Genomic DNA, 21,209 nt, shown 5'->3' on the forward strand with positions numbered 1-21,209 from the left:
TGCAGACTTTCAATGAATACACAAAAACTAGTACACAATAGTACTAACTGCAAGCAAGACAAACCACAAACAGACATTCTTAAGGATGAAACATTAAGAAGTAGAAGAGTGACGATGTGACAAGTCTGTTTTTTACCTTCACTATCTGACATGGTGCCCTGAAGGTCATCCATCAGCACATAACCCCTACCCCTGGTTGGTTCTTCCCTGATATGTTGCTGCTGCTGGGAGTCTTGCAAGGACAGACAGGAACCGAACTGGTCCCTTGAATCAGCAGAGATGGGCGGCAGAGGTCCCGCTGATGCACGGGCCATGCCCATAGGCTGCCCCACGGGGCTCAGTGGGCTCTCTTCCTCCGAGTTCTGGGCCACTATGGGTATTCTGCCACGGCCACTTTGCACGATGGGAAGGCTGGTGGGTTTGGTGCGACCAGAGGGGGTTTGGTAGCTTGGTCCGTCTCCAGACGCTTCACCGTCACCTTTAAGCCGCAGTGAAGAGCTGGAAGGATCTCTTTTGATAGACAAGTCCAGACCATAGCATGATGTGGGCCTGGATGAGGGTCTTGAGCGACTACCACTTGGATAGGCAGAGTCCAAACCTAAGCTCTGGCCCAAGTTCAGAGACCCAGCCAAGTTGGCACCTAAGGTAGACCCCAGGTATTTTTGCTGCTCTGCAATATTCTTACGAAGGCCAAAGGTAATCTCATCCTGCGAGAGCCGGCTGGTTCTTGTAGATGCACTAGTAGAACCAAGATAGCTGGTATAGTCTGTCTCCAAACCTCTGGTGTCTGAAATAGAGGAATACTTGGAGGATATCTTCGGATCTATCAAAGGAGTCTTATGTTTTTGGTACAACATGGATGCTGGGAGATTTTTAGCTGCCTGCTTCTCTAGAGTAAGACGACTGATGCTGTACTTATCTGTCTTTGGATAGTGTCTTTGGGAGTAACTAGAGACACTAGAGCTTGGAGTGTAGTAGTGCTGGGAGAGACCTGTCAATTGTTCTAGGTTTTCTGTCCCACCAGTACTTCTCCTAAACTCTTGCTTCAGCTGCTGCTTCAGGAGTTTAAGTTCATAGGGTTCCTCCATTGCATCCTCTTCATCAGGGGTCTTTCCATACGTATGGAGTCTAGAGGTGGATCCCAGATAGTCAGTAGACCCCAGATCTGCGGCACTCCTGCGCAGCAGCTTCTCTGCCTTAGCCAACTCTCTTTCAGCCAAACTATAAGATGAAGACAGACCTGTGGAGCTTTTAGCCAGTTCTGCAGCATCTTCCAGCAACATGTAACTCCGAGGTGTGTGGTGATCTACATCTGTGTAATAGGAATCAGAGACAGCTGACATGGGGCTACGTGCTAGACTTCCCACCTCCAAGGCTCTGAGGTCAAGGTGGTTGCCATATTTGTCATACTTTACTCCCAGGTAAGCTGATGATGTGGGATCAGGCTGGCGGCTAATGACTTCATATTTAGTTGCATCTAGCTCTGACAGAAGGGCTGCTTGTCTGGCTGCTTTTTGTTGCAACAAAAGCATCTGGTGGTAACTCTGCTGCTGGGAGCTAGTCAGCGAAGGGACGGAGGAATAGAGAGAATGGGACTGGTAGGACTGGGGAGTCTGGTAGAGTGACTGCTGGTATTGGCTTTGAGGGTATTGGTATGAGTATTTTCCATAATCGTGCTTGGTTTGCGGTGGGACAAAGTCATCCAGTTCTGACTGTGGAGCTGTCCTAGGACGTTCAAGACCATGATCTTCAATCTCCTCATCCTCGCCATCTCCACGCCCACCTCTAGTCTCTCGGATGTTACTAACCTCACTGTCTGACATGTAGTCCCTGTCCTCGGCAACGCTTTGTAAGTAGGCCCTTTCCCTCTTCTCTCTCTCCTTCAGTAGCACATCTTTTCTACGATTAATGCCCATCTCCAAGTACCTTAGCTTGGCATCAATCTCTTTCTCCTCCTCATCAAGCTCTGCTTGTCTTTTGCGGAGTTTGGAAGACTCCCGCTCCACAAGATCTAGCTCACGATCAATATCTTGAAGGATCTTGGCACGTGCCATGTTGGAATTGCGGCACATTCTTCGGCGGGCAGAACCAGTAGTGTATGCTGTTTGGCCAGTAGTTGTCGACTCATCCTCTGATGGTGGATTGGGGAGAGTCCTCTTCACCTTCTTTTGAGTGCCTGTTGGTGTGCCACCTGAGCCTTTCCCCTGTATGAAAATTGAGCAAAAAACTACTGATTAGGTATTCAGGTATTCCAACACTTTTCTTAATCACCAGAAATGAGTCAGCTGCTTTTGACTTTCCCTGAAATATACCATTCAGATAGCATTAACTGGAGATTATTACTAAATTTTAACTAAGTTGTAAAAAAAAAGGCAGAAAGGGACTTAATTCTATTCTCTCTATAGTGTCAATATAAACAAATGATTTTTAATTAGGACATTAACATTAGGGAATTTGAGTGTATTAAGGGTTATTGGAAAACAGAGTTTATTGATCACCTTTTGTGCATGCCAATAAAATATGTATTCTTGCCCATAAATTTTACTCACTAAATTGCAGACTCCTAAGTGTAGTTTCAAAAGAAGTAATTTATTCACATTCAGCCTCTACGGATCTCTGACAGCTCAATATTTTCATGCAAGCTCAGCTTATTTTCCATCCTTTTACGTATGTATGAGATTCTCAAGAGTGAATTGCCCAAGCAGAAAACTGACTTCCAGACCCCACGAGGGCCAAGAGGAGCAACACAGGAGGCCTAAGTGGGAATGAATAACCCATCCCAATATGTTTCATTCATTTCCCCGTATGTGTATATTTTGCTATGTATGTTCAAAAATCTAAATGAAATCAGAGCTTTGCACATTACTTTGAATGTTTTCATAAAACATAATACAGTATTATTATTGAAATACACACTGTAATAAATGCACTGTAGAATTTAAATTTAAGTAACTTTGCTAATGTCTTTATAGTAAGAATGGAAATATTGCCACATCCCTTGGGATAAGGTCACAGCAGTTTACAGGCCAGAACCAGCAGCATTGTATAACATGAAGTTCAGTGAATGGGCTCTATCTGTGTAACTTATGTGACAAGCTGAATAAGAATGGTCTATACATAAATGCTAAAATAAACCAAAGCTTAGAAAAACCACCATCATTGAAGTTGCGGCCAGAGTACTTTATCAAGAAATGGGCTGAAGTTGGAAATACCTCTCCGAACACATCTTACTTATTACAGACCAAAATTACAGTTTAAATACAAATATTATCCTTATCTTCTTAGAGTTAAAATAAACTAGCCTCTTGCGTTTTTGTTAGCCAGCACATTTGTTCTGTCTTATATTTATATAATTCAAAGTGATAATTATAGTACTCACGGTATAGCTATCCCCATACTGGGTGCCAGATGTTGCCTTTTCGTCTCCTGTTGGACTCATGGGCTTAGGGTCAGACATGGATCTCTGCATGGCTTTTGGCCCTCTGGGACTTCCTGGAGAGGCTTTTAATGGGTCCTCGCTTCCTCTTAGCTTTTGTGGGCTTGTATCACCCAGTGATTTCTCATAGGACACAAATTCAAGGGATTTGCTTGGGGATATACAGGGGGATATGGGGGAATAGAGCACTTTGGGAGATTTAGGAGCATGAAGTGTAGAGGAATCAACTTTGAGGTTAGGAGACTGGCCTATGTCTAAGGGGGTAGGTCGTTTCTTTGGTGATGTCCTTTCAGAGTCAGACAGCTCCATCCTGGTGTCCATTCTAATGTTCCCATCTGTATCTGTTTGTATAGATATCTCAGTGTGGGCTTGAAGAGACATCTCTGACTGCCCACTCCTATCACCTCTGGCAGTGCGTGGCCGGCTTTGTCGGCTTCTACTCTGAGCCTCCCATTCATCTTGATCCTCATCATCAGTCTGCACACAACTGTCAACACTCTTTTTAGCACTTCTCTTTTTTCTCCCTGCTGTATAGGCTTTGCTGACTGCCTCATCTTCTTCATCTGTCTGGCACCCACTATCTGTGATCTTTCGGGACAACACTGTGCCATCAGGTCCCAAGACAATTGCCTCCTGCACTCCATGCCCTGGTATGTCCCCACCTGGGTACATCTGACGAAGCTTTTGCTCTTCCAGTTGAAGGCGCAGTTGCTCTTGGAGTCTCTGAATCTGCTCAAGCTGCTGCTGTTGCTGGGCATACGTTTCTTTCTGCATCATAAGGTGAGCCTGTCTTTCCTCTTCTTGTTGGTTCAAGATCTGTTGCTTCATGGACTGCAGCTCCTCCAGTTCCTTCTGGACCAGGAGCTGTTCATGCTCACGGAACCGCTGAATCTCCTGGCGCTCCCACTCTAATTCCTCTGCCAGGCGCTGTTGCTTGAGTTTCTCCATCTCTAGCCGCTCACGCTCTGCCTGATACTGGCCATCCCCAGGAACCATGGGTGAAGACAGAGCCTCAAGGGAAGCAGCTATGGCTTCCAGGGATGCATCGGTGTAGGTGTCAAGGGTTAAAGAAGTTGTAGCTGTGGAGACTTGGGCAGCTGTAGTACCGCCTCTAGAGATCTCCAGATTGAGTGGGGCATCTCCTTGCTCTTCTGTTGCATCAGTGGAGATAGTTGACAGGAAACTGTGTGACCGTGTGAGTGGTAAGTTCTGGAGGTTGGACAGGGAAGGCATGGTGTCGCTGGTATGCATACCTGACAGGGTGTTGTATGTTGTACTAAAGATGGACCCAGGTTGGGTAGTAATGGCATACGTAGATGGTATTGGTGCTGCAACAGAGGAATATACCACCCCATTTGATGATCTCAAAACGCTGCTTGTACCAAAGAGTGTACCAACAGCAGTTGTGACTCTGGCTTGGGAATAGGGTGGAATTGTCATTCCTGCGTAAGCCCCTTTCTTGGAGTAGTCAACAGCTTCACCTGTCAAAAGTCAAAAATATCAGTTGAGTCCAAATAATTCAGACTTATTCAATATGGAAGCAAGCCATGCCATATCCAAATTATGAAAAAAACGTGGAAAAAGAAAACCTCCAATGTTGAGGATTGCAACAAGCATAAACAAGATGTACGGTAAGAGCATGCAGGCACATGCAAAAATTATACGAAGAATGAACAAAAAAACAAAAAAAAAAAATGTATTGTCCATGCAAAACAAACCCAAAAAAAAGCAAAAACAAACAAAAAATGCCACATTAGCCATGAATGAGTGGAGGCAGTTCAAAGTGACATTTAAGTGACAGGTCTGCAATGTCACTCCACTGACCTGCATCAGAAATCTTTGCAGAGGTAAGATCTACTGCACCCTCTGTGGTACCACTGAAATTATAGCTGTTCTTACTCTTGTAAAAGAACAGGCCAGCTTCTGCTAGGTTAGTGTCTGACATCGAGGGTTTTATTCCACCAAACCCTCTCATTCCATAAGGTGATCGGTCATACTGGTAATGGTCATCACGATATCCAAAACGGTCTTCAGGCAGGGGTGTGGTAGGTTGCTGAGTTGTGCAGCTTCCTGCAAATGGGAGCTTGTATACAACATCACAACATACAGCTCTTTTTCCTGCAGTCAGATCCACTGGTTTGCCATCATCATCTTTGATCACAGCTGTAGCCACTTCTGCAGAAGCAGCATCGACTGATACCACAGTATTAAATGGTTTTGTTGTGGTAAGGTCAACAGCTCCTGCCACTGTGGGTGTACCTGTGGTTAATCCATTGGCCACGCTTGCAATAGAAGTGGGTGCAATAGTGACAGGGACAGTCTGGAAAGTTCCTCCACCTGTGCTTGATCCAACTGAGAGGTTAATAGGGATCTCTGTACCAACATTAGTGGAAGGCTGAGAATCAATTGGTCGATATATAATTTGAGAAAGAGGCTCAAATGATTTATTTTTTGTCAGCTGAAGGGGAACTGAAGAAGCTTGAGAGATATCAACATTGTCACATTGCTGTATTGTGGCAGAACAGGTCACAATGGTGATGCTATCAGTCACTATAGATACAGTGGATGATTCAGCACTGAGGTTGACCACAGGTGACTGCACTGCACTGTTCTGACGACTGACATCAGGTGAAAAGGTCTGACGTCTTGGGTCTGGAGCAGCAGACAGGTCCACACCATTCAGGTCTGATCCTGCGTCCACTTTCATAGTCCTAAGATCTACCACTTCAGATGCTTGGAGGGCCTGTCCATTCTGTGCTGGCAATTGGGGCTTAGGTTTCTCCATCGAGATTGGGACACCATTTGCCCTTGGAGCTGGCACTGGTGGTGGTGTCCTTTCATGAACAACAGAAACCATGGTCCTTTGAACTTCTGTAGTGACCAGTTGAGAGATGAGATTAGGCATAACCACAGGCTGTGCTGAGGCAGATATGGCCTCAATTATGCGACAAGAACTAGAAACATGTTTTTCTGGGCCACAAATCTCTTGACTTTCAATGGATTCTGTGACACGAGTGAATGCCAGAGGCACCCTGGTTGTTTGAGGAGGGGTTGGTTGTGGATGCTGCTGTGGATATGGCTGAGCTTGAGGCTGTGGTTGGTAGTAACTTTGGGGCTGAGCTTGGCGTGAAGGGGATGCTGGGCCAGGGCTAGATGGAGCTTGAGTTGAGACACTGTCTACTGGAGAGCTGGGCTGAGATGGCAGTGTGATGACCACATATGTGTCACGAAGATTGCTGGCATATCTTGGAGAAGAAGGAGACTTTGGTGAGGGTTGAAATGGCTTGCTCTCAGAAGAAGGGCTCAGATTCAGGGCTATGTCACCGGGACCAGTGGCAAGCACAGATGGTCTTGGTGGATGTGGGGCATGGGCGGGTGAGGAAGGCTGTGAGCCAGGCTTTGGTGCAATCGGTGGTTTGACACCATGTCCTGATCTGCTATCCCCAATCCCAGCAGGAATGGATGGCTTTGGGGGAACAGGTGGTGGGGGATGAGGTTTGTACATTGGTGTGACTGCTGGTCTTGTAGGTGCTCCTTGGGCTGCAGTCTCTGGTCTGATTGGAGTGGCTGAAGCCTGAGGTGGAAGTGGAACTGGAGGTTTCCTGGGAAAAACAGTAGGTTTTGGAGGAGTCGGAGGAGGCAGTGGTGGTGCAACAGGTACTTCTGCTTTTTCCTGAGAATTAGCCCTGCGTGGGACACTTGGTTTGGGGGGCACAGGTGGGGCAGTTGACACTACGCTAGGAATACTGGGTGTGTACTGGGGAACTGTGGACAAGGGTGATACACTGGCAATCACATGGGCTGATGTTCTTGGGAGTGCGCTAGATAAGTCCACAACATCAGCCTGGGATGCTGCTATTGTGGTGTGAGGTTGCTGATCTGATGTGGATGTTGGAGGATACTCAGAACACACTGTCACAGGCTCAGTTTCTGTAGCTGGTGTCATGTCTGATACTGCAGTTATCTCCTCTCCTTTTTTACTCATAGTCTCGTCATCAGAAGACAATTCTCCTGAAGAGCACTGCGTCACCTTTAAGTCTGGGATGGGGTGGAGTGCCCTTCTAGATGCAGTGGCTTCCACATCTGGCTCCAGCTGAGTTGGACTTGTTCCAGGAGTCAGCACTCTTTTCATTAGCTCCTCATAGGCAGTTTCAGCATCCAACAACGGCTTCCCATCTTTGCCATATGTAACTGTACTGCTTTTGGTGACAGTGTTCTCAGCAGGTTCTAACACGATTTCTGGGGTAGTGCTTTCTTTTTTTGGCTGCATATTTTGATATTCCTGCTCCAGCTGCATGAATTCTTTCCTCTTTTTTATCATGTCTTCATAAACTTCATCCGGTGATCTCAGCGTTTTGGGCTGAGAAGGAACAGCAATCTTCTCTGGCTCCCCCAAATCTGCTGTTGAATTGTCAATCAGAGACGCATAGGCATAGTCTTCAATGAGCATGCCTCCATAAAGGGACTCTTTTCCAGGCTGAATCTCACCTTTGTCAACTGTTGGAGATGTAGCCCTCAGCAGTATTTCCTCATAAGCCTCATCAGCAGATTTGAGAGTTCTTCTCTGTTTTTTATCAGTATTTTGATCATCTGTTGGGGAGTGAAGAGATACTGATGTAGGCAGTTGATACGTTTTCTGAACTGCTGCGATCTTTGCAGCATGTATTTCAAACCCTTCAGGATCTGATTCAATACTGGGGGAGAAATCAGAGCAGGACGATCGTCTAATCTCCTCCATTTCAGCCTCTTGCCTGAGTTCCTCGGTTGGTGAGGCATCTTCAATGGGTGACAGGTTGCTTGGTGGTGTCTTTGTATTCTCTCGCCTCCTCTGAGCTCGAATTTCATCTTTGTCTTTCTTGGATTTTTTCCCTGAGCCCTTCTGTTTTTCTTGCTCCCTGAGGAGCTCCTCTTCTTCCCGTAACTCTTCTTCTTCAGAAGAGTCTTCAATAGTTGGCAGCATTTGACCAGGTTGTCTGTGTTTGGCTTTCCTGTGTTGTTTACCCTCACCAGAACGGATATTGCCGGGACTACTGCTGTCACTGTCTTCATCCAGTGATGAGAGGGATGTTGGGGATGTCCCAGGAGTGAAGCTGGATGCATGTAGACTGGATGACCCCTCACCTCTTGACCGATCATCTGGGGAGTCTGTAAGGCTTTCCATTTCAGGCTCTCCATCATCATTAGGTATACGCATAGGGCTGCTGGTTGCATTCAGCTCCATAGTTTGGAATTTACGAACTGCAGTACCAGTTTGACGATTCCCTTCTTTTACTTCTGGTCCCTCCTCTTTGTCTGGATCAGGTTTATCCAGTGAATCTCTGAGTTGCTTTTCCTCTTCATCATCTGGACTTATAGTGCTTTTCTTAGTAAGCCTCCTACCTTTGCCAGATGTGCTCCTATCTACAGGCTCTGTTTTCTTTTGTTCCGTTTTTTTCTTCTCATCCTCTCTGATCTTTCGCCGGATTACATTTTCCTCATCAGATGGGGAAGCATCCTCATTCTCACTCATTTCCATGATCTGTTTTCGGATAAAATCCTCATCATCCCCTGACATTGGGCTTTCTTTTCCAAAGCTTTCACTGCTATCATCCAGGGAATCTGCTCTGACATCCATGGGAACAAGGAGCTTTTTCTTTGTGGTACTTTGGGCATTCTTCTCAGAAAGTTCTCTGTCATCCTCTGAGCTAGGTGAGTCAGGTGAGAGAGGTAGCACCTCTAATTTACGTCTGGTCTTTAGAGTGTCTGTTAGTTTCTCCTCATCCTTTGGTTGCGTGCTAGCCTGGGCCTCGAGAATGGGAAGAACGGTGCTTTCCAACTTTGCTAGGTCTGACGGGCTGGTGGGACTGCCATCCTTAGCAGCCATTTCTTTGTCTCCAGACTCTTTCAAGGTCTCCACCTTTTTCACCTGTTGGATTAAAATAAGACACAATTAAGTTTTTGCAGCAAAAAACTGTAAATACAAATCCTTGAGGAATTACAAATGGAGATTAATAAAATATGCTTGCTGGAACTTCATCAATAACTTATAAAAGTATTTTTTTCGATACATGAAATGAAAAAGTAATGATCATGTGACAACAACAAAGTGAATCATACAGTCTTTCATGAAAACATTCTTAAATATGGTAGAATATTTAGTTTGGCTTTTTCCATTAGCCTTAACTGACCTCCATATGCCTACATTTATTTCTAAATCCCTTTTTTTTTTTTAAATAGCAGAAATAAACCTACAAAGACAATCATATAATCTACCACCACTTGTGCTAAATACTATGGTCACCTCAGCGACTGCATCTTCATCACTGGGCTTTCCCAGAGGCTCAGCTTTAGCTTCCTTTGTCTCCTGCACGTTAGTGTTCTCCTCCTTTGGGCTTTTGTCCTGCTCACTGACTACAGAGACTGGGATTTCAGGTTCTGCTACAGGGACTGCAGCTACTGATACAGACACACCTCCATTTTCAAAAGCTGTCTCTGACACTTCATCATTCTTTGATATTGAGTTATTTCCTACATCAAACTGTGCAGTACCATCTCTGTCACAGACTGTGCTCGTCTCTGATACTGAAATAGGCTCCTGGATGTTGCCAGCAACAGGTTGTGACTCAACCTCTTTTTTGACAACTTTTTCTTCCTCCTCTTTGATTAGCACTTTGTGCTCTGGGACTTTCTCAAGCTGTTTCCCATCACTGCCTGTTAGAGCGGACGTCTCTTTCTCTATTTCACATTGATCTTCAGCAGTAATGTTTGTTTTTTGTGAACCAACTTCTGTCTCATCCTGAATGACTTTCTCCTCAATGGCTTTATCAGTGACTGGTGTCTCACTAGTGACACCTGACTCCTTCTCTACACTTGGCGTTGACTCCTTGACACTGACCTTTTCTTCAGATGTAACCACTGCAATCTCAGATTTATCATCTGCCTTTAACATTGTATCTATAGGTGTCTGCTTTTCGTCTTTCTTGGCTTCACTCTCTGCTTCAACCATTGGCTTTTCTGTCTCCTCTGGCTTCTCTGACAATGAAACTGTCTTGACAAGGCTTTCCTCAGCAAGTGATGGCTCCTGCTTTGTAGCTGGTTCTATCTCTTTATGTATCTCATCTTTTGCGATTTCTTCAGCAACAGTCGGAGGTAGCTCCGTTGTTGTTTCTGAGTCTTTTTTGTCTATTACAGGACAAATATTCTCTGTTTCAGCAAAAGAGGGTGCAGGACTTGATTCTGCTTTAATAACCTTCTCCTCCAGAGGTTTCTGGTCATTAGCCTTCTCAACTGTTTTCTGTTCAGTTGCCTCTTCTTCTAAAGCTTTCCCTTCGTCAGCTTTTACCTCAATAGCTCTCTCTGCAGCTGCATTATTCTGAACTTCTCCCTCTTCAAAGCCTTTGCTATTAGATAATTTATTCTGAGTGCCTGCCTCCTCAATGGTTCCCTTTTCAACAGCTTCCGTCTCAACATTTTTTTCTTCAGCAGTGTCCTTTATTGTTTTCATCTCAACTGATGTTTCCAAATCAGCCCTCTCTGGTATTTTCTCCTTAGCCACTTCCTCTTCAATGGAAACTTTTTCAACAACTTTATTTTCAACAGTGCTCTCCTCTTTTGCTTTCTCCAGAGATTTGGTTTCTCCTTCAACTGGAGCAACAGGAGGTGACTTATCTGCTGGGCCAATTGGAGCAGGCTCCTCCTCTTTTTCTACGGGTTTGTTTTTCACTTTATTAGCTTGACTTTCCTCCCCTGGAGCCGAGATAGGATGTTTGTTCTCTGACACCTCTGGAGAACTTTCAGATTGTACACATTTTTCTGGCTCTGGTTTTAATTCTTGCTGGGTCTCCTTAGTTTTAGGGACCTCAGCGTCGTCAGCAGGAGTTACATTTTCTACAGCCTCAGCTGGAGGAGGAGGTGCACCTTCCTTGGATACTGGTGTCTCTATGTTGGGTTCTGGTTCTACCTTTATTTCTGCAGTAACTTCATTCTTGACATCAGGTGCCACACTCTCGGCCTCTAGCTTTGTAGCTGTATCCGTTTGCTCCACATTAACAGTGGTGTCTACTGTATCTGACGAAGTCTGACCTGCTGCAGTAGCTTGGGGTTCATCTATCTGAGGTTCCTCACTTTGTTCAGCCTCTGCTATTTTCTCCTCTTTTACATTTGTAGCTGTGGAATCTGGCTCAGGCTGAGGAGGAACTTCCTGTGATGCTGCTTCTGCTATCAAGTCAGGCTTTGGCTCAATTGAATCTGTTGTCACTTCTGGAGGCTTTTCTCGAGTGGGCTCCACTTTCTCATTATCTGTCGGGGGAGCTGCAGCCTCATTCTGAATAATCTGGGGATTTGGCTCTATTTCTGCCTCAGCAGGGACTGTTGTATTGTCTAAACCTGTATTAGTCAATAGATTTTGTGTCTCACTTTCCACAGGGAGAGAAAGGTCCTCTGTCGCATTCTGAGAGCTACTCTGTTGTTCACTGACAGTTGAACTCTGTGCTTGTTGCTCAACATTAGATGGCTCTGTCTCAGAGTTAGGAGGATCCTCTGCTGCTTTTCCAGAGCTACTCTCTTGTTGCTCAACTGCTGGGATTTCACTGACAGGTGAACTCTGTGTTTGTTGATCAGCATTAGATGGCTGGGCCTCAGGTTGAGGATGGCCCTCTGCTATTTTCTCAGAGCTATTCTGATGTTGATCAACTGCTGGGATATTCTCCGCTACACTCTCTGAAATTTGAGCTTCTGGTTCAGGATGTATTACAGGCTCAGACACTGGTTCAGCCGCTAATGGTTCTTTCTGTTCCTCTGGCTGTGGTGTTTCCTGTGGGGTGCAATCAGGAGGAGGGGCACTAACAGAGAGATCAGGTTCAGGAATGGTTTCGGGCACTACCTTGGCATCAGGAGCTGGTGGGGTTGGGTCTGCTGTTTCTACTACAGGTTTGCTATCTACAGCAGCGGGGGCAGGGGTGGAAGAGGGAGCAGGAGCAGTAGCAGGAGCCGGTGGTTGCTTCTTTGGGGAAGCCATGGCTGGTGGTGGCATGTCTCCCAGCTGGCCTGACATGGCTCTTTGGGTCTGACAGTTGAGGCAAAGCCATTCTTTCTGTAAGACAAAGATAAGAACAAATGATTAATATGAATTCTTCAAGGTACACAGTGTGATTTTGGGGAAGAAATTCTAATCAGAGGAGAAAGATCTTCATGTTTTCCTAAACAAACTAAATAAACAGACTTTCTCTGTTTTCAGGACTGAGTGAACTGAATAAACAAACTGACATTAAAGTACAACACAATTTCATACTGCTTTACTTTGTTTATATTTGGCGGACCCTGCCACCTTTCTAGCTTCAAACAGTGTTCTGGGGACCTTATTATCTTATTATTTTCCTCTGAGAACAGTTTGTTTATTCAGTTATGGAAAAAAAAAACACATTTCTGAGTTTGTTGTATTCCCTTATTAATGTTGTAAATATAAACATTCTGAGTTTGAATTTCTTCTCTAAAACTATATAGTGCCCCTTTAAACAACTAGATGCTGCAATACAATTTCTACTGTTAAATTAAAGAAACTGACAGTATATTTTGACCCACTTATGCAAAGAAAACATGCTTCTACGTAGTTAATACGTCACTGTGACAAGGCACCACTGTAACTTCTTCTATTTCAAGGGAAGCTTTTGCATTTATGGGACTTGAGAGATAGGCCCATGTATAATGCATGGTAATGGGACAGGGGTTTACCAGGGCATGTCAGAAAGGCTTGGGTGGCCTGTGCAGACATTTCATGTAGCAGACTTAACAGAGAGACTGTGTTTGAACACTTATATGTGTTTTTATGATTGTATAACCTGGTGCGCACATGTGTATGCATGCTTTAAAACATGACAGTAGAATGTGCGCCCATCCTAAACCTGTTTTCAACCCTTGAAAAACGTTCCAGACTGAAAAGACGAGCACTTTTGGCTGTGGGTGAGTCAGTGAACGGCAACTGTTTTTCCCAGGACTCTGTGCTCCCTGAACATCTTATTTAGTTCCAATTACACCTCAATTCAAACACTGAAGCCTGGCACAGGCCAATTTAAAGAATGTGTTCTGTGCAAAATACAATAATTTGACTATAATACGCTTGTTGAAATCACCTGGGATGCAGTCCTTACCCAAATCTTGACAGTGTTGCTACTTGCAGTGGAACAAGAAACAAACACACTGCTGGCACAGCTGTTCTAACCTGACATCTCAGAGCTCTGCTTAATCTGTCCTGTCACGGCCATTTTTTAAAAATGTTGTATATTTCCAGGTACCCACTTAAACACAGGACTCAGAGGAACACAGCTAGGCTGAAGGCCCTGCAGGGGGTTATGATTCAAGAGCTGCAGCTATTATTGGACTTAGTATCCAGTATGGCTTTGCTTCAGCTGGAAATTAAAAGGGATGATAGACAATCCACATGTTGGGATTTCAGAAAACTGTAGCTATAAACAGTGCAAATGCATACACACACTCATCCAATGTGGGGATACCAGACCAGATCACACTTCTACCTCACACAGTGAGTCTCAGAAGAAGTGATAGTCAGCATCTTTCCAACCATTCCTCCACTCTGACGTAAACACCTCGTTTCACACTGCACCAAGCGCCCCAACACTCCTCTGTGACACCCCTCTTGTGAATGCCTTCGCCTGGCTTAACAGGAGGGTTTATGCTAAATTCGGGCTTCAGAGAAGATCGCAGCCTGAATATTAAGCCATGCAGCAGACAAGTCACTGCTCTCCAAGCACAGAGAGACACAAAGAAAGAAGGCAGGCAGGAGGAGGATGGAAGAAGAGCACAGGGAGTGTCGCAGCAGCAAAGTAGGGGTAAATAAGGCATGAGCCTCGGTCCGTGCCTGAACAGTAGGGAGAGGATGACACTCCTGCACACACATCTCAGTGGCATGCACCCAACTTTAAAAAGGCAGAAAAATTGTTTTGACAGGGCAAATATTTTATAGTGTTGAAACTGCCACTCACAAGATGGAAGAAATGGAAACAAAAGAGATGATCTCAATATCAGGAAGAAGAGACGGAAACAGACACACGTAAGGAGGCCAACAAACAAAACAACAATATACAGAGATGCCAGAGCTCCATCCATCACGAAGGTTTGCTGACGGTGGTGACATTCCCAGACAGAAATCCAGTTAATCCTCAGACACGATGATGGACACAGTACAGATGCAAGTGCATTTGCATGTGTATGCATTCCCGTGAACGAGCAGCTATCAACATGACCCATCCATCGCTACTGGGAGGACTTGAGATGGGAGTTCCTCCAGCTTGACGGCTCCATCAGTTAAACCAGAGAGAGCAGGCACTGAGAGCCAGAGAGATGTCCGCCGATACGATAAGACAGTCGGTCAGCCTCAGCCTCTTCAGAGCCAGTCATCGCCGATGTTATCAGCACACCACAACAGGCACACTTAAAGCTTTAAATGCCACACAAAAACAGTTTGGTCAGTGCAGAAAAACTAAAGATCCATTTCATTTGGAATAAAACAGACATGTTAATCTAACTCATTACTGCTAAGTGGCCATATCCAATGTATGTCCTGCTGACACATCTTACAGCAATCACCTCGAAAAGGCCGGGAAGTCATTAAGTGTCTTCCTGGCTTCATTTAAAGCTTAATAAAAGAACACTGGCAGCTCTGACTTCAACACCCAAGAACCAATACATTGCAGATGTCATGAGGATGGGTGGATCCCAAACTAGTTGGTCAATCCACCCGTCCTTCAATGCTAGCATGGCTAATATTAATGAACAGATGAATTGACAATGACAGCATTCATTAGTTACGACTATGGTTGGGCCGATAGACGATGACAGTCACCAACAACTGAGCATCAATGTACCTTCGTAACATCATGATTTTAAAAAGGCCCCCACCAGAGAGCACCATTTGTTTTCATAGCTTCCTCAGTATAGCTAGCCGGCTAACTTTGTCGGTGCAGAGATGATGATGATGAATACCTTTTTAACACAGCATGGGATGGAGACAGTTTTCTCATCTGGGTGAGATCTCCTCCTTCCCCCCATTCCCGCCAACAACGATGTCATCGTTACATCATGATGTTACACTGGACGTTGTTATATGCCAATTTGGTAGACATCGCCCAACCCTTGTTACCACCCTAGTTAGGATTTTCCTCCTTAGAACCGTCTTGTTTTGCCTCCAGAGAAGATTTCTCACCTGTACTACCATACCAATCCCAAATTTATGGATTGAGTGCACAGGGAGTCGTACACTCTTCTCTTGCAGCCTAGACTTGTAATTAACACTAAAGAGACAGGTGTATTTTTAAATAATCTTTCCTACTGCAAGCTTTCAAATAAATGCGACACGCCTGAGTGTATTTCTGTCTTTCTGCTGTGACGAGCTCTGAGTGAACAGCAGCAAGGATGATTCATAAAAGCAGAGGAGTCACTCACTCACATCACCATCTTACAAGGACGTTTCTTAGCATCACATATGTATGGATACCAAGAAGTTGACACACACCAACACCCACAGAGATGAGTTTGTGACGGTGTTGATGACTTACGTATACTCAGATGAAAGGCACAAAATACCTTGGAAGGAAATGACAACCTGTTCTCCCTTCCCACATAACATTTCTCAAACAAGTACAAGATTATACATGAATGAATAGGGACAGATTGAGTGTTTCCACTTCCAACTTAGCATCCTTTTTCAAACTTCCTCCAAGGGCACAGAAAGAAGACTGACTGAAAACCGCAGACAGAAACAAGATATCGTGACAAGATTGGCTGCAGCCATCTCCATATACGTTTATTGTTTCCAGCCGAGAGTTGGAGTGTTGTGAAGGTCGGTGAAGCTCTTTGATTAAGACAAGGGATCCTATGAGGGTTTTACCAATCTAAATATAGATAGAGCCTGGCATTGAGAGTGGGAGAACAAGAGGATCTGGAGGAGGATGGGACAGATGGATAAAGAAAAAATGAGAGGATGGAGAAGGAGACAGGTAGAGGGAATGTGAGGATATGTGAGGAAGAAAAAAGGTGATAATGTGTGTGAGGCAGGGAGGGAAATAAGAGAAGAACAAAAGAGAAGCAGGGAGAATGAGTAAACAGGAAAGGCAGTAGAAAAGGAGCGGGATGTAGAGAGGGAAAGGGTGACGCAGTAGAAGTGAAAGAGCTTAACGGTCATCGGAGGTGACTCAACACCAGCTCCTGCCAACAAGCTTAAAATGATCACCCTTTAAATCTGCTAATCAAGTCAGGAAAAGCTGCAGTTCCTGATGAATGCCAAGAAGGTCCTTTAAATGTTACAGTAAAGATGGGGAATGTATTTGATGTCGCTTACACTTATAGTTGCATTACGACCAGCTCTGCTAACTCCTGAAAACAGGGGAAACAGCTAGCCGTGCTCCACCTGCATGACTTTACTTTACTTTTGCTAGCTACTGTGCATTTGTCTGTAGCTGGCTGCAGTTAGCTAATTAGCTCAGTTAGCTGTGGAGATAGTGGCCCTATTAGGTGACTGGAGTCTGCCTGGTTTACAACCGGGGGGGAGTCAGCCGTTGGCAACGGGGTCCACTTTGAAGACAAAGGATAAAGTATGGAGGCGATTTACAGCAGTGCCGATCAGGACTATAACTGTCGGGAAAAGAAGACACGGCAGGCAGGTTTTATTTGGTCTCTGTCGAGTTTGAATTAAGTGTGTTTTACAATGAGTTAGCAGGGCAATCAAGCTCATCTCAGTTACTTAACAGACTAAGCTGCAAACTCAGTACCACCTCTTGAGGTACAGTGTGGTATTATAAGACAGAATAGGTTGGGGCTAGCTGGTTAGCACACTAACTTCAATAGACATCTCTTCTATATGAGGGCAACACTGTTGTTTCTTCACATTCTGTTGATAATGTTAGTATCAACTTTTTGTATGTTTTAGACTAAAATTCCAGCCATATCTTACATGTTACCACTTCAGTAATTAAGCTGTTGAAAGCTAAGTGTCCTTTCCGCAAGCCTGCTCAAGCAAATTCCCGAAGTCATTGCCCTTTTCTCATTGATGATCATTGCTGAGTGGCCAATTTAATTATAATGCACTAGACTGCAAGCAGAACATCACAGCATCAGCTCCTTTGCAAGCCAAAAAAGATCTTTGTCCTAATAAATGTCCCATAGTTATATATGTTCCCATCTCAGGATCAATGTGCTGCGTGCATGCGTTTCAAGTGATCCGTGTTCATGTGTTTATGTAATTGCCGTTTGAGTCATGAAACTAAATGTTAGGCGAGCGGTGATAGCCTTAAGGTTGCAGAGCTGGGCTTTAGACCAGGAGACTGCTGGCTCTAATCCCAAAATAAGCAGCGAAATCTGAGCGGGGAAGTTGAATGAATCGAAAACTGCTGTCAAAAAGCATCGGAGAGAAGTTCTTTTAACCCTCAGCTGCCTTGTTACCAGCACTAGAGCACAGTGGCTGTTTTGGTCAGATCCTAGCTGGAGAGCATGTGACTAATTATGCGTGAAGCAGGAAACCTCAGCAAGCTTCCTGAGCTACTATTCTCTGGGTAAATGAAGGTTGAACAAAAGTTAATTATCCAATTCTACATACTGATCTTTCACTCGACTCAAAGCTGACAGATTACAAACAAGAGCCTGAATGTTCCTGCTCTCTCTCGACACGAGTGCCAGGCTGTGTCGCTCCCTTGTGGATTTAAATCTGCCTGTTAGTGGGCGAGGAAGTGCCAGAAGAAAGAGAGAATGTGTGTTTTCACGAGTATAAGTTGACCTGACGTAGGTCTGAAATATGTGTGAGACGTCGCCTATATGTTATGCCAAGGATTAAGGAGAGAGATTTGTTTCGGGGCATTTTCTGTCTGCATTTGTGTTCGTTTCTCTACAGTACAGCCCACATCATAATCTGTCTGCATGTGTCAGCCCCCCCATCTGAAAGAGAAGGATTTTAAGATGCCTTTCATTCTTCTTCAAAGTCCCCAAAGTCATCATTGTTTAATATTAAAAAACATTAATAATGTTAACATTATATGGTAATTATATGTCAATGTTGTGTTAAATAAATAAACAATACTGGTTTAATAAAAGCGTATGTAAGAGTTAGCCAGCTGTCAAATTCATACTCTGATTAAAAAGGTGCCGGCATATTACCAGAGTAACCGCTAACTGTTGCTAACAGTGGCTGCCGTTAGCTAGTAAGCTCAGTTAACCGTGCAGCTAGCGGACGCATTAGGTGACTCTACCCGGACTGGGAGCTCGCAGCAACGGGGGGAGTGTTTGTGTTGTAACTATCGGACTATCACCTCTTGAGGTATAAACTGGTTAGCATGCTAACCTCAGTAGATATCTCTGCAACACAATACTTTCTATTTATCTTTACATTCTGCTGAGAATTTCAAACAAAAAGTCAAACAATGCGAAAATGGTTGCTTGACAAACCCATTGGATTATGAGCCATTGCTCCAGCTAGCCTCTGTTAGCTCACTGTTTGGGTTTAACAGCCTGTGACCACAATTTCAGCAGCAGGTAGCTGTTTTCAGCAAAAAAAACTCAACATGAACCCAGTGTTTACCACTTGCTGAGCACCAAATGGCTAGCAAACAACGTTACCCACTAGTCAATGAACAAAGACAAACATCTAGCAGCAAAATAAAGATTGTCTTTCTCAAGAAGCGGAAACAGAACTGCTCGCCATTCCAACCAGATGATAATATGTCTGGGCTGTGTCTGATATCGTGTCTCGTAGTTTTTCTGCCTCCAACTGATCACAGAGATACAAAGAAACACAGTCACATGCCGCATAAAACAACTGCTATGTTGCGTTCAAGCATCGGCCACTTCCTTTACTCCAAAATCTTGCATATTGTTACAATTGCTTGCTTCATCACACGTTTGTGCCTGACAGTAAATTCTGCCTATAGGTGCTGCTAATGTGACTCAGAGGCGTGAGTCACGAGTGCTCAAGCAAACCACAATAGTCAGGTTGTCATGGTCTGCACTGCTCAGGGCAGCGTGGGCTGGCTCCCATATCCTTTGTGACATCCTCCCCATCCTCTCCACTCCCCTGTTGGTCTCCTCTTTCTGTCACAGTATTCTCTCGTCTCTTCTCTCCTCGGTTTTGGGCCTTCCCTCCCCTACTACTCCACATTCACATCTGATTAGTCTGTATGTTTGTCCCTCAGTTCACAGCTGTTTTACAATATAAAGTATGTGTTTTTTCAGCTCGGCTCATGGATGCGAGTGCGACAGACCGGTCGCCAGGATATGTTTGCAGTTAACATTTCTGCAAACCGCAGACGCATCCAAGGTTGACATTTGTGCCAAATGTGGTATATCATTGTGGCGGCACCGGCGGTAAAATGCCAAATAAAAATATTAACAAAAAATATGTGTATCTACAGGGAATGCCAAATGTCAACTACTTGGATAATGAACAAATGCCTCTTCAGGGGATAAACTGAAATGTGCTTTGAAATGTGATGATATGTTTTAAAGCTTTACTCACATTATGTTTAGTCACGTTGCCAACTTCCCTCCTCACTCTCTGACTCTCTCCCAGAAGTTAGAGGATTAGGTGAGCATAGGTGAGGTTACCTTGAGTACAATTAGGATTTCTCTCGGTTTGAACACTGTTGGCAACATTTGGGATAATGTGTTAGCATTAAACTCAATAAATCATAACATCTATAACAAAGATATATTCGTTTTGAGACTATTCCTGTGACCAGGATCTTGTCTACATGTCTCACAATCTGTCAATCCAAAGTGCCTTCCAGCTGCACTCGTCCATTTTCTACATTCTCCAATAAGGATGAAAGGCACGACTTGAAACCATGATAGTAGTTGATCCACTTTCCTCTCCGTTTTTTAATGCGCGGAAATTATTTTTTGAGAGGTGAGGCCATTTCCTAATCCAGCCTCTGCTGTTGGCCTCACCTATTGAATATCAATTTTGATGGAGGAAGTCAGAGTCAGACACTCCATCCAGAGAGCCGACTTACTTTTTCCACTCAAATCAGCAACTCTGCCGTCAGTCTAATAAACCGTGTGTTCAGAGCAGGATGTAAATACAACAGCCTGTGCTAACTAGATGAGGCCGGTGCCAGAATGTGTGTGTTTTTCAAGAGTCTGTGTGTCTTTGCATGCCTGTTGTTGCCTTTCTGTCTCATCAGGGCTCAGTGCTGGCACACACCAAGTCTTGGCTTTTGTCCCCCCCCCCCTCCCTTCTTGGCACTAAAGGCTCGGTGGCTAAAATGCGGCCCTCGCTAAGCATGCAAGCACCAGTAAATTAGAAAGGGGATAATTGGAGATCATTCTGGAGTGGGGCTGGAGGGTGAGCTGTATAAACAAAGGGAAAAAGAGGAGGCCGTTTGCAGCGCCTGAGGACAGTTCATTTCAATCATGGCAGCTTCTAAGACAATGAAAAACCACTTCTAATAGCTCGAACGGGGCACAGGAGCTGGTAAACACAGCAAACAAACATATGTAAAGTATATTCCTATTTATGTATCGGCAATTCACACCGCCAAAGTAATATAAACACTTTACTCCAGCAGACAGAGCGAGCGTCGCGCACACAAAGAAACACCTCAGCGTCTAAAAATACCCTCCATTTCAAGCCTTCCAAGGTGGCCGTGGGGGGGACTCTGTGGGTTGCCTGGTGCAGCCGAAAGACCCTTTTAAAAGGAGGAAAATATGAAAGAGGAAACACAAAAGAGCCTGAAGAGAGGGAGACAGACAGGGAGAGAGAGAGCGAGAGCTGCCCTGCAGTAGCTTGCATTCTCCC

General features: G+C 44.6%; 1 protein-coding gene across 7 annotated transcripts in view; it reads right to left on the reverse strand.

Moving 5' to 3' along the window:
- The window catches only part of pcloa (piccolo presynaptic cytomatrix protein a), a gene marked incomplete at its 5' end in the record, with an annotated part of 58,729 nt that overhangs the window by 25,318 nt on the left and 12,202 nt on the right, over positions 1-21,209 (reverse strand). For all 7 annotated transcript variants that reach the window (XM_084345278.1, XM_084345277.1, XM_084345276.1 and 4 more), the window contains 4 exons: positions 137-2,204; positions 3,380-4,917; positions 5,261-9,341; positions 12,297-12,506. In XM_084345278.1, the coding sequence (XP_084201404.1) occupies positions 137-2,204; positions 3,380-4,917; positions 5,261-9,341; positions 12,297-12,506 (7,897 nt within the window). The remainder of the gene's footprint in view (positions 1-136; positions 2,205-3,379; positions 4,918-5,260; positions 9,342-12,296; positions 12,507-21,209) is intronic.

The sequence above is a fragment of the Pagrus pagrus genome (assembly GCF_965226575.1).
Source record: "Pagrus pagrus genome assembly, chromosome: 23".
Lineage (NCBI taxonomy): Eukaryota > Metazoa > Chordata > Actinopteri > Spariformes > Sparidae > Pagrus > Pagrus pagrus.